The 12,491-nt window shown below is 38.0% G+C and overlaps 1 protein-coding gene across 1 annotated transcript in view; it reads right to left on the reverse strand.

Moving 5' to 3' along the window:
* Positions 1-12,491, reverse strand: part of FSTL4 (follistatin like 4) — a 413,607-nt gene that overhangs the window by 373,586 nt on the left and 27,530 nt on the right. Inside the window, exon 3 of the mRNA XM_054487430.2 lies at positions 713-746. Within this exon, the coding sequence (XP_054343405.1) occupies positions 713-746 (34 nt within the window). The remainder of the gene's footprint in view (positions 1-712; positions 747-12,491) is intronic.

Consider the following 12,491-nt stretch of genomic DNA (forward strand, 5'->3'; position numbering starts at 1 on the left):
CGTTTCTGATCTCATCATTCTATCCATGTAATAAAAAGATGATTGTTAATGATTCCACAAATCATACAAAAGACATCCCTTATTAGAGACCAGGTATTACTGAAAATGAATAAGGGAAACTTCAATTTCCACTAAAAGATTTCTGAAAGTAACACCCATATATGTTTACCTCAGAGACCATAAAACAAATGTGCTACAGGAACTCTGGCGGGGGAAACAGAACATCATGGAATTGTTTTCAAAAGGAAAATTAATTAGTGATTTCTATTTCAGCTTAGCTGAAGCTGTAAGAAATCTATTCAGAAATATTTTTCACAGCGGCATCTCTTCCCAGATATTGAAATACCACAAACCATAAGCCATTTTTTGTGTTGTTCATGTTGCTTTGTTGGGTAAAACTAATAATTATTCCAAACTTCACTCAAGAATGAGGCTTCTCTTAAGAGACCAAAAACATGATTGTGAATGAGCCAGTTCTTCAAGTATCCCACCTCTGGTACTTGAAGGTAGAAGTCATAGTTTTCACAAGCAAACCTGGCCTTCAGTTCATCCAGTCCCTACAGACAAGTGCTAAGCAGTCAGCACCCAGAAAAGGCCACATGAAATTTCAAAGAATGAGCTGCCCACAGTCTAAAGTTCATCTTAGTTTCAGCAAACTACTTCAAAAATGTCAACACTGAAAATAAAATGGGTAAGAGTGCATTTTTCCTACCTTCTCTTCTTGTGACTTCAAAGCTTCTGGGCTCCTGCAAGAAAAGAAAGACTTTGTGTTTTTTGAAGAATAATTCATATGTACAGACACTTGCAAATATCTCCTCTCTTGTTAGTCATATATTTATGAAAAGGTGAACAATCTACTAAGAATATGACACTGAGCAATGTTGGTCTACTAAACTCTCAACATGTACATCTATAAATGTAAACAACTTGTTGCTTTGAGGGCTTAGGCAAAAAAAAAAAAAAATCCTGTTAATCACAAAATTTTTAATGAGCACAGCTAATTCTCAGGGCCTTCCTTATTTGGAATCTGGTCTGGTACCAAGTGTTAAGGAAGACCCTCTTCCAGGTTGATGACCCACCCTCTGCCTGAACTGTAGTGCTTTTAGGGACTGAAGAAAACATAAGCAGATTGGCTGAAATTATCTGGCCAGCAGCAGGTTCTGCTTTGTGGTGCTATGGTGAAGATCACCACTGCTCCTGGATATGTCACTAACATCACCTGATAATGGATTAAACACAATTTATAGTTTCCAAAGGGTGAGATCCTATGAACAATTTGGATAGCCAGTTCATGCCACTGGACTAAATTAAGCCCTTGGGTTTTCCTAATTCAGTCCTATCTTCATTGATGCCTACTATGTGCAGGGCAACAAGCAAAGTGCTTCAGAAGTTACCCAGGTAAAACTGAGTACCTGCATTGATATTCACAGTTGATTAGGGGGCTACAGAAAAAACACAAATTACTGAGAAATCAAAGGGTAATTTGTCTTGTAAATACCAGCATTTCACATTCCAGTTGGAAACATAAGGAAAAGTGTTTTTAAAAGAACCTTTGAAAATAGCACTGAAGAATAGGCAGGTTTTCAGACAGAAATGGGGGAAAGAGGGTGGACCAGAAAGAGAGAATGGCATGGGAAAATGTTGGGTGGTAGGAAAATTCAGGGTAGCTCTAGAAGAAGGAAAAGTCCTGGTGAGAAGTAATGGGGGGAAAGACTAGAAATGCATATTGCAGTTTCATAACTAATATAACGTATCTCCAATTCATCATAAACGACATGTTTTGGATAAAAAGCCTAAGGTTAAAAATAAGCTGAAAGTCCATACTAGCAACTAAAGAAGAGAAGAGAAAACACCAAACTGGGACTACTGCCTCAACGCCGCAGCCAAGAAGGTAATTCAGCAACAGTGCTTTTTAAGGCAATAGCACTGTCTTTCACACCTTAGCATTCTTGTCTAGCATCCTCTTGTCAGAAGGGGGAGGCAATATTAGAGATGAAACTAAGAGGGCACTGGGAAGGTTGTCCTACCCAAATTACATTCCCTGACTGCTACCTTTCTACTGAGGAAAAAGCCCTGGTGGAGATCAGTGGAAGATCCATGTCACATGCCAACAGCCCATCACACAAACCAAACTCTGGTTCCTGAAGGAGTACTCATCACGTAAGGGTTCAGAGGAGGAGGCATAGAGAAGACAGGTGTAATGCAGGAAACATAAACCACAGAGCGTATTTTGCACAAAGCAAACCCAGCTCCTCCCAAACTGTTCCTCAGTAACCTGCTCCAAGGCCTGGCACCTGTTTCTTCAAACAACTAGTATTCGTGGAATAGGAGATATTCATAATCAGCTCCAGAAAAAAACTATGAAATTTTTGTTGTGGTTACATAAAATTTATAAATTAATTTAGGGAAAGCTGACATCTATATAATGTTGCATGTTCTTATCTAATAACACGGGATTTTAATAATTGTTCGAGTCTACTTTTGCTTCTTTCGAGAGTATTTTATAGTTTTCCTTGTGCATATTTTGAATATTTTTTTTATGTCTTTTGTTATCATAAATGGAATGTTCTCTTATTATTTCTTCTAGCTGATTTTTGTTTGTATATTTGATGGCAATTTAAAAATAATTTTTATATTTATTTTATAACCAGCTTCTTGGTTAAATTTTACTGTTTGTAATAGTTTTTCCATTGATTCTTTTGGGGTTTCCATTTGAGTATTTATGGAATTTGCAAACAGCAATTGTCTTATCTCTTCTTTCCAATTCCTATACTTCCAGTTGTTTTCTCTTGCCTTAGGGCTTTAACCAATTCTCAACCCATGTTAGGCGTTGTGGTCATACTGGGCACCCTTGTCTTGGCTTTTGCTTTCAGAAGAAAACCTTTAGCATTTCCCCATTAAGTGACAGGCTGGCTTTTAGCCTGAGATATGTTTATTATATTAATGAAACCAATATACATTTTACTGAGTTTTAAAAATAAACGTATGTGCCAGCTGAAAAACAGCTTGTTCCTTTACTCATTTGTTTATTGACTGTTTCCCTCTAGTGGAATGTGGGTTGGGATGGCGCCAGTATCTTTTTCACTCTTGCATCATCAGTGCTGTAGCAGAACAGATGCTCAATACATATTTGTTGAATAAAAAATAAAATAAAATAAATGTGTTGGATTTTATCAAGTACTTTTCTCTGGTATTTAAGGAGATAACCATATGATTTTTCTCCTTAGTTCTATTAATAGGATGACTTACATAGTAGATCTCATAATATTCCACTACCCCTGTATTTCTAAAACATGCTTTTCTTAGTCATAATATACTTTTTAAAATATGCTGCTGGATTCTGTTTATTATTTTAAATATGTTTTACATTTATTGGTCTATAATTTTTTGTATTGATATTCATAAATGAGATTGGTCCACCAATCTCATATTTTTCTTATCAGATTTAGAAATTGGCCAGGCGTGGTGGCTCTCACCTGTAATCCCAGCACTTTGGGAGGCCGAGGCGGGCGGATCAAGAGGTCAGGAGATCAAGACCATCCTGGCTAACATGGTGAAACCCCATCTCTACTAAAAATACAAAAAATTAGCTGGGCATGGTGGGGGGCACCTGTAGTCCCAGCTACTCGGGAGGCTGAGGCTGGAGAATGCCGTGAACCCGGGAGGTGGAGCTTGCAGTGAGCCGAGATCGCACCACTGCACTCCAGCCTGGGAGACAGCAAGACTCTGTCTCAAAAAAAAAAAGCAAAAAGAAGAAATTAAAACGAACCAACTTTATGTAATGTAATGAATTTGGAAGTTTTCCTTTTATTATACTCTGAAATAATTTAAATCAAAATAGGATTATCTTATTTTAAAATTTTTTTATTTTTGAGACAGAGTCTCACACTGTGGCCCTGGCTGGAGTGCAGTGGCATGATCTGGACTCACTGCAACGTCTGCCTCCCAGGTTCAAGTGATTCTCCTGCCTCAGCCTCCCAGTTCTTGCACTTCATTTCTCAGAGACTGACTGAAAGGGAGGAGAGGTTAAACTTGTCCAAGGTCTCACATTTTGGTCAGTGGCCAGCTAAGATTTAAATCCCAAAATCTGATTCCAATGCCTATGCACATAGCATTCCAACTTTAAAAATAGTCATGATAGTTAATTCCTAGGGACATTGTGAAAATTTTATGAGATAGACTTCCTCTTTGTGCCATAAAAAAGTAGCTTGTATTAGACTGATCCTTCTGCTATCAACAGCTATAAAAGTGGAATTAAAAAAAGTTTTTGAAGGCATCCAAGAGCAACAAAAACAGCCAGAATTTAAAGGAAAGTTATGAGAGAAAAGTCCATTGAGATGAGCCCCATATTCACTGCCACATTTCCCCTTTGCGACATTTGCTGTTTTGCATAGAAGCCAAACAGAATGTAATATTCTAGAACTTAGAGAAGTCTCTCTGAGATGGGAAATAAACATCAGAGTGCAAGGCTACCAAAGAAGACAGAAATTGAGGGTCAGAAACCCTGGAAAAGGAAACCAGAAAGAAGTGAGCTCAACATTTTCAGCTTCCCCTTGAGTTATATGATTATGCCTGAGCTACACACATAAAGGGCAAAAGGCTGAGAAACAAGTTAAAAAGTAGCCTCAAACAAGCACCAAAAAAAGCCTCAAATAATAAAATCTAAGTATAGATTTTGAAAGTACATGGTACTAAAGAGATAAAAATTAGGCTCTCCAAGAAATAATCACCCTGGCAAATGCAGCAGACTTACCACTAAGACCATATATTCTCAAATTATTCCTATTCTTGAGTAGATAAAGATGATATTCCAGGACTCTATCTGTCTAACAAAGAAAAATAAATCCTCTGTGGAAAACAATAAAGTGATCCACAGGCTTTACAATTTTTCATATATAATCTCCAGCATCCAGTCTAAAATTACCAGACATTGCACGAAATGGGATAGAATGGCTAAAATCCAAGAAAACAGACCACAGAAACAGAGCCATGTGTTATCCAGATCTTAGAATTCTTAGGCACAAGCTTTAGAATAACTATGGCTAATATGTTTAGGAAAATGGGAGAAAAGATGCTGAATTTCATTATAAAACTAGAATCGATTAAAAGACTACACATTGGGTACAGTGTACACTGCTCAGGTGATGGATGCATCAAAATCTCAGAAATCACCACTAAAAAACTGTAACCAAACACCACCTGTCCTCCAAAAACCTACTGAAACAAAAGTAAACAAAAAATAATCAAACAAAAATTTCATAACTGAAAATGAAATAACTGAAAAATTCAATAGGTGAATTTAACAACAGATTAAACACAACTGAAGAAAGGAATAGTAAGATGGAAGCTAGATCAGTAAAAAGTAACCACACAGAAGATCTGAAAGGAAAAAAGATAAAGAATGAAAAATACAGGAAAAGTATGAGACACTGTAACATCGTGAAGAGTTCTAACAAGCATGTAATTAAATTTTCAAAGTGAAAGTTCAGAGGAAATTGGGCAGAATCAATATTTAAAGAGATGCTGGTTGATACTTTTCCAAAATTAATGAAAGACATCAAGCCAGAAATTTGGGAATCTCCACAAGCCCCAAGCAAGATAAATACAAACACAACCATATCTAAGTACTCAGTAAAATAGCTGAATATTCAAAGACAAATAGAAAATCTTTAAAACAGCCAAAGGGTGGGTGGTAGAGATGGGGAGAACATTGCCTACAAAGGAGCAACAGTAAGTGTGATAGCTGATTTTTCAGGAGGAAACAATGGAACCAGAAGACAATGGAATGCCATCTTTAGTTTTTAACTTTTTAAACTTTTATTTGAAGTTCAGGGGTATATGTGCACATTTGTTATATAGGTAAACTGCATGTCTTGGGGGTTTGGTGTAAAGCTCACCCAGGTAATAAGCATAGTACCCACCATCTTTAAAATTTGAAAAAAAATTAGAATCCAATGAAAATATGGGTATTCATAAGGTAAAAATAAATGAAGGTAAAATACAGATATTTAGACAAAAAAAACCCTGAGAGAATACATTGCCAACAAATTAACACTAAGAGCAATACTTTATAGCGAACTTTTAAGGCAACAACGCAAAAAATTCTTCAGATGAATGTATAGCTGTGCAAGAAGAAATAATGAGCACCAAAAAGGGTGAAAAAAAAAAACAAATAAAAATACATTTGGCTACTTAACACAACAATAATGCACTGTAAGATAAAAATATTTGTAGAACTAAAATACATAGTAATATGATTTTTTTAAAAAGGTCAGGAGGTCAAATGAGATTAAAGTGTTATAATGTCCTAGTACTGTCCAAAAAATGGCAAAATTAGTACTATGACACCAAAGGAATGAAGTAACCAAAACTGTCTCATCCAATAGAAGACAAGAAAGGCAGAAGAGAAAAGCAATATAGAACAGAGAAAACACGGGTTTATATTTAAACCTACTTAACTATAAATGGGCTAAATAATCCCACTAAAACACAAGGATTCGGCTGGGCACGGTGGCTCATGCATGTAATCCCAGCACTTTGGGAGGCTGAGGCAGGTGGATCACGAGGTCAGGAGATCGAGACCATCCTGGCTAACACAGTGTAACCCTATCTCTACTAAAAATACAAAAAATTAGACAGGCATGGTGGTGGGCGCCTGTAGTCCCAGCTACTTGGGAGGCTGAGGCAGGAGAATGGCATGAACCCGGGAGGTGGAGCTTGCAGTGAGCCCAGATTGCGCCACTGTACTCCAGCCTGGGCGACAGAGCAAGACGCTGTCTCAAAAAAAAAAAAAAAAAAAAAAATACAAGGATTGGCATAATAGAGAAAACAATATCTAACTATATGCTGCCTACAAGAGACATATCATAAATATATGTTTACAAAAAGGCTGAATGTAAAGATTTAAATGATAAACCATATTAATGTCAACCAAGAAAACATGGCTATAGATAAAGTAGGCAAGAATTATTATTAGTGATAAAAAGGGACGGTTCATAATTAGAAAAGGAACAACTTAACAGGAATATATAGCAATTCTAAACCTGTACATACCTAGTAGCATGGTCTAAACATATGCAAAGCCAAAACTCAAAGAACTAAGAGGAGAATTTTTTTAACCCACAATAATTGTTGGAAAATTTTAAAAATCTCTGTCTTTAACTGATAGAACAAGTAGAGGAAAAAAGCATCAGTAAGGATATAGAAAAGTTAAACACCGTAATTTTAAAACTTGACCTAATTGATAGACATCAAACACCATACCAAATAGCACTTCATTTCAAGTGTCCATTCAAGATTTATAAAAATTGGCCATATGCTGAGCCATAAGCAAGTTTAAACACATCATGGCAACCTCATGGAAAAAATGTTGGACGTATCTTAGAACATACATAAAAATCATTTCCTGATGGATTGTAGATCTACATGTGACAAGTAATGCAACTAAGTCTCTATAAGATATCAAGATTATCTTCATGACTTTAAATACGTAGGTGAAAATTTCTTAAAGAGGATGTGAAAAGCAAACCAAAAGAATATCTCAGACTTTATTAAAATTAGGACTTCTGTTTATTAAAAGATAGGATCAAGACAATGAAAAACAAAGCCATTAAGGAAATATATTTGCAATCCATATATCTTACAAATGACTTATTGAGAATATATAAAATACTTTTGCAAATCAATATGAAAAAGACAAATAACCTAATTGAAGAATGAGTAAAAGATTTGAATAGGCACTTCACAAGTTGAAACCACAGTGGGATACTGCTATAAACCACATATAATAGATGACATTAAAAAAAACTGTTAATACTAAATGTTTACAAGGATATGAAGGAACTATAATTTTTATACCCTCAGAGGAACCAGCACCAGCAAAACTTTCCTCATTGGTCTGAGTCCCAGTATGGAGAGGCTCCTCCCTTGGAGATGGTAGTGATAAAGTATTCCTTCCTGCAGGTACTGCTCTTAACTATTGCAGTGTTTCCTTTTCCACCTTCTTAATCCTTTAATATCTGTTTAACCAATTCCCTGTAATTAAATTATGTTAAAACAACTATTGTGACATCTATGTTCCTGACCCAACAATTTAACTCCTAAGTAAATGTACAACAGAAGTACATTCATGTGAGCACCAAAATGCATGTATAAGAATGCTGAATGCAGCATATGTAATACAAATGTCCACCAATGGTAGAACGGATAAACTGTGGCATATCCATACAATGGAAAACTTCACTGCAATGCAAAAGAGAAAACTCTGCAACATGTGATAATGTAGCTGAATCTCATTGTCATAGCGCTGAGGGAAAGAAAGCAGAAACAAATAGTACAAGTTTATAAGATTTTATTTTTATAAATCTCAGAAACAAGCAAAATCAATCTCTGATGATAGATGAGTAGTAACCTTTGCGAGGATAATGACCGGGGGGACACAGAGTGGTTTCTGGGATGCTAGAAATGTTCTATATTATCATCTTGGTGGTGGTCACATAGATGTGTTCACTTACAAAATATTAACCAAGTACTACACTTAGGATATGTGTATTTACTATATATTTGATATGCTCCAGTAAAAATTTTTAAAATAAGACAAATTACCCAGGAGTAATCAGAAGTTTGTTAAATAGAGGGAACAAAGCCCACTTCTAATTTACAGATGAAGAAAGATGTACTGAGGGAAAGACTGCAACTTGCTGAATATCACGTGAGAAGTGGTCACATCAGGACTAGACTCAAACTTCTGAGGTCCTACCACTATACTCTACTTCCTCCAAGGAAATGCTCAACACACATTCGTGAAAAATATGACAGGGATTAAGAGTGGGGGCCAGCTGTGCCTCTGTCAACTTTGTTGAATTATTTAACATTTCCTAAGTCTCTGTCTGTTGATCTGTAAAGGCAGAAATAGCACATTCCTCACAGAGTGGTTGTGATGATCATATGAAATAATAATAAGCTTGTCCCATGCTTAGCATGGTGTCTGGCACATAGGCAGTCCTCCAACATGTGCCACCATCATCATCAACATTACCATTCATGAAAAGAGCTAAGAGAGGGAGACGATCAGATTATTTTTGGGAGGTAAATGAGTTCAATGGCTTCCTCAATTATTGAGGCTAAATAAGAATCCATCTTTCCAGTGCTTAAAAAAGCAACCCCTCAAAAGCTGTAGCAGAAATGTAAGGAATGAAATTCATTGACATAATGACACCAAGGCCCTGGATGCATTGTCTAAGGAAGAAATTATTTTCTGCAGAAGCTTCAAACCAGATGGTTATAAATGAGACTTAGCGCATGGGCATTACTTAATGACTAAATTTCTTTAACTAAAAATCTAATTTTATTATAGTATAAATCACACTTTCTTGAAGCAGGGAATTAATTTTAGATTTTTCATTCACTGCTCATAACCTTTCTACGAGTTCGACAGCCAAATCATTTAAAATGTCGTTTAACCAATACAATACAACAGCTTTATTCCTCATTGTGCCCTTCCTGAATACGTTATCTCTCGCTATAATGTAGCAGAACTTAAATAAAAAATTACCATTCTATAAAGCTGTATTTTACTATGCAGTTAAACTACACAATCTTTATTTTTGAATCAATATAATATGAGTGCTGAGCAATATTTTTCATAATCCAAAAGCCGATTACAGATTCTCAGTTACCAAAAAACAGTTTGAAGGCTGCTGAAAGAGTATAAATGAGCACTCTCAAATTCCACCCCTAGGTCCATCCCATGTCCATCTTGGGCACAAGGGGTGAGGCTCTGGAAAAGGATGGTGAGGCCCTGCCCCAGATCATAGTCACGCCTCTGCATCCATGCTCTCAGAGGTCTTTGGTTAGGGAGTAAGCCTCAGTCTGTCACCCAAAATATTATGGGATTCACTGGGAAAATATTGGCTATGTGGGTTACGAAAGTGGGGGATCAAAAGCATCCACATTGAGAAGAGAGTGAAATGAAAAAGTAAATGGAGTGGAGCTCCACGTGACCAGATCTTCGTAGACAAAGCAGAATGGAGTGGAGCGCAACGTGGCCAGATCTTCGTAGATAAAGCAGAAAGGAGTCTGCTGTACAAGGGGCCCAGCCTGAGGAGGTCCCTGTGCCAGTGTCCTGAAGATGGGCCCCTGACTGGCAGCACCTCCATCCAGCAGCAGAGGGGCTGAGGAAGCTCCTGGCTTCAGAGTTCCTCAGGCCCCAACTTCCTGAAGACACACAAAAGGAAGCCCACGTGTTCAATTTATGAACCAGTTAGTACAGATGAGATGGAAGCTTTGCCATGGGACTCATCGATACTGAAATTCTGATGTCTAAGTTCTAAGTTTTTCATATCTGAGATGCTCTTAAAATGAATGATTCTTTAACAACCTTTCTTACAATTTTTCATTTATTCACTTGCATTTTAAAAACTTGACTCTAAGCAGGTTCATTTTTGCTAGCAAGACACTATTCTGCAATTAAAATCTTCACTTGGACTGACAAAATACAGCTAAATAAAGTGGCGCCTTATGTAGCACGTATTCCACTGCTGGCTCCCACTTACTGTGCACACAGTAAGAGTTTTGCACACTTTATCTCATTTATATGTCTGAGTTAAAGGCAGAAGGAAAACTATTGAGTTGTTAGATTTCTCAGCACACCATGTCTGGGTCCTCAAAGCCAGAGAAGGTTAGAGAATTAACCCTAAACCCGGGGCTAGTTTGAAAGCCAAGCTGAATAATCCAGCAAAGAACAGGATTGTCTGGGGGAGGGTCTAAACACCCCCTGCTTCCTCCAGTTATGCACAGCTTGCTGCAAGTGCTCATGAAGAACACCAAAGGAGTGCTGGCTCTTGAGAAATGCCACTTTAATCGAGGGGTCAGTGTTCCCCTCCTGCACCACAGAGAACAGTGTCAGATGGCTCTGGGGTTAGGGAGAGGTGTGTGTAGCCCTGGTAGATGGGCTTACTGCCTTAAAGGACAGTCAAAGGCGGGGGAGGCACAGCCACCAACACTAAACCTTTAGGGTCTTAGATAGCTGAGGGAGTTTGATAAAGGCCAGGGGTCCCTGCACCTTTCAGCTAGCCCTGCCTAGGAGTTGCCCAACCAGCAGAGGCTGAGCTTGCCTTTCTCATCTTCCCAGGAGACCAAGTGTGAAGGGGAGAGGGCTGGGCACGGCCATATAGGCAAAGAATGTGCAAGTCTCCTTTGAGCCCAGGAGTTCGAGACCGGCCTGGGCAACATAGTGAAAACCCATGTCTACAAAAAAATATGAAAATTAGCTGGGCATGGTGGTGCCTACCTGTAGTCCCAGAAACTTGTGAGGCTGAGATGGGAGGATCACCTGAGCCCAGGGAGGTAGAGGCTGCAGTGAGCTGTGATTGCGCCACTGCGCTCCAACCTGGGTGATAGCGTGAGACCCTGTCTCAAAACAAACAAACAAACAAAACAGTGCAAGTCTCCGGCACTTTGGGGCTGAAACACAGATAGCACAGCAAGCAAGCTCTGTGTCCCCTCTATTGCCTGTCTTACAATAAATGACAATAAATGGATCAATGTAAGGAAACCAGTATTACACGGGGCTGGGAAGTCTAAAATAACTAAGCCAGAGAGTTTAAAGGGAGGTTTATCAAGAGAAAAGGAAGAGATCATGTCAGATGACTTTTTAAAAATACCAAGGAAATGTCTTTACTATTAAGGTACTCTTTTACTTTACTAATTTAAAAAAGAATCATCATAATAAACCCATCAATAGCTTCTTGTGGGCAGACCTGGGAATGCCAACTTTACTATACCCATGAGGGCAAAGCCTCCAGTAGGTCTGAATCACCTGATTCTTTCAGTAGCTGCTCCGCCAGCTGCAGGCCTCAGGAAGCCACCCGGATACTTCCCACTCCAGTTTGCCCATCTGTAAAACGGGCAGACCCGACAGCCCAGCCAGGACAACTGAGGCGATATCTCAGAAACATGGGCAGAGTCCCACAGAGAGTTGTGTCCAGGGCTTTCTGACAGGAAGCAAAGGGTGGTCAGTGAAGGAGAAAGCTGTGATACTCTAAAAAGAAATGGAATTAATGGTGATTACCAGACACTAGACAGAAAAGAAAGCAAAGGGATATGTGCCCATCTTCAGAAATTAAGATGATTTGGAAATATCATATGAGGATTTAGTGATTTTAAATTCTAGATATCATTTAAAGCTTTATGCTAAAGGTTATTCATTTACAATTTAAAAAGAAAAGTTAGCCCTGAATTTAAGACAGTCTTTGGTAGCAAATCCACCCAAGTGACAATATGAATAAACACTCAGTTACATTTGATGAAATAAATGTTAATAACTGATTGATCACTGCTCCTTGTTAAACATAATCACCTGCACACAGCCAGATTAAGGGACCAAGAAGGCAAGAGGGGAATTTTCCAGTTGTATCTCTCAGACAACCCAACAAATTAAAAACTAATTAACTTTTTGATTTGGAAAGTAATCCACATCTCTCAGAATGCGC

Source organism: Pongo pygmaeus, chromosome 4 (assembly GCF_028885625.2).
Source record: "Pongo pygmaeus isolate AG05252 chromosome 4, NHGRI_mPonPyg2-v2.0_pri, whole genome shotgun sequence".
Lineage (NCBI taxonomy): Eukaryota > Metazoa > Chordata > Mammalia > Primates > Hominidae > Pongo > Pongo pygmaeus.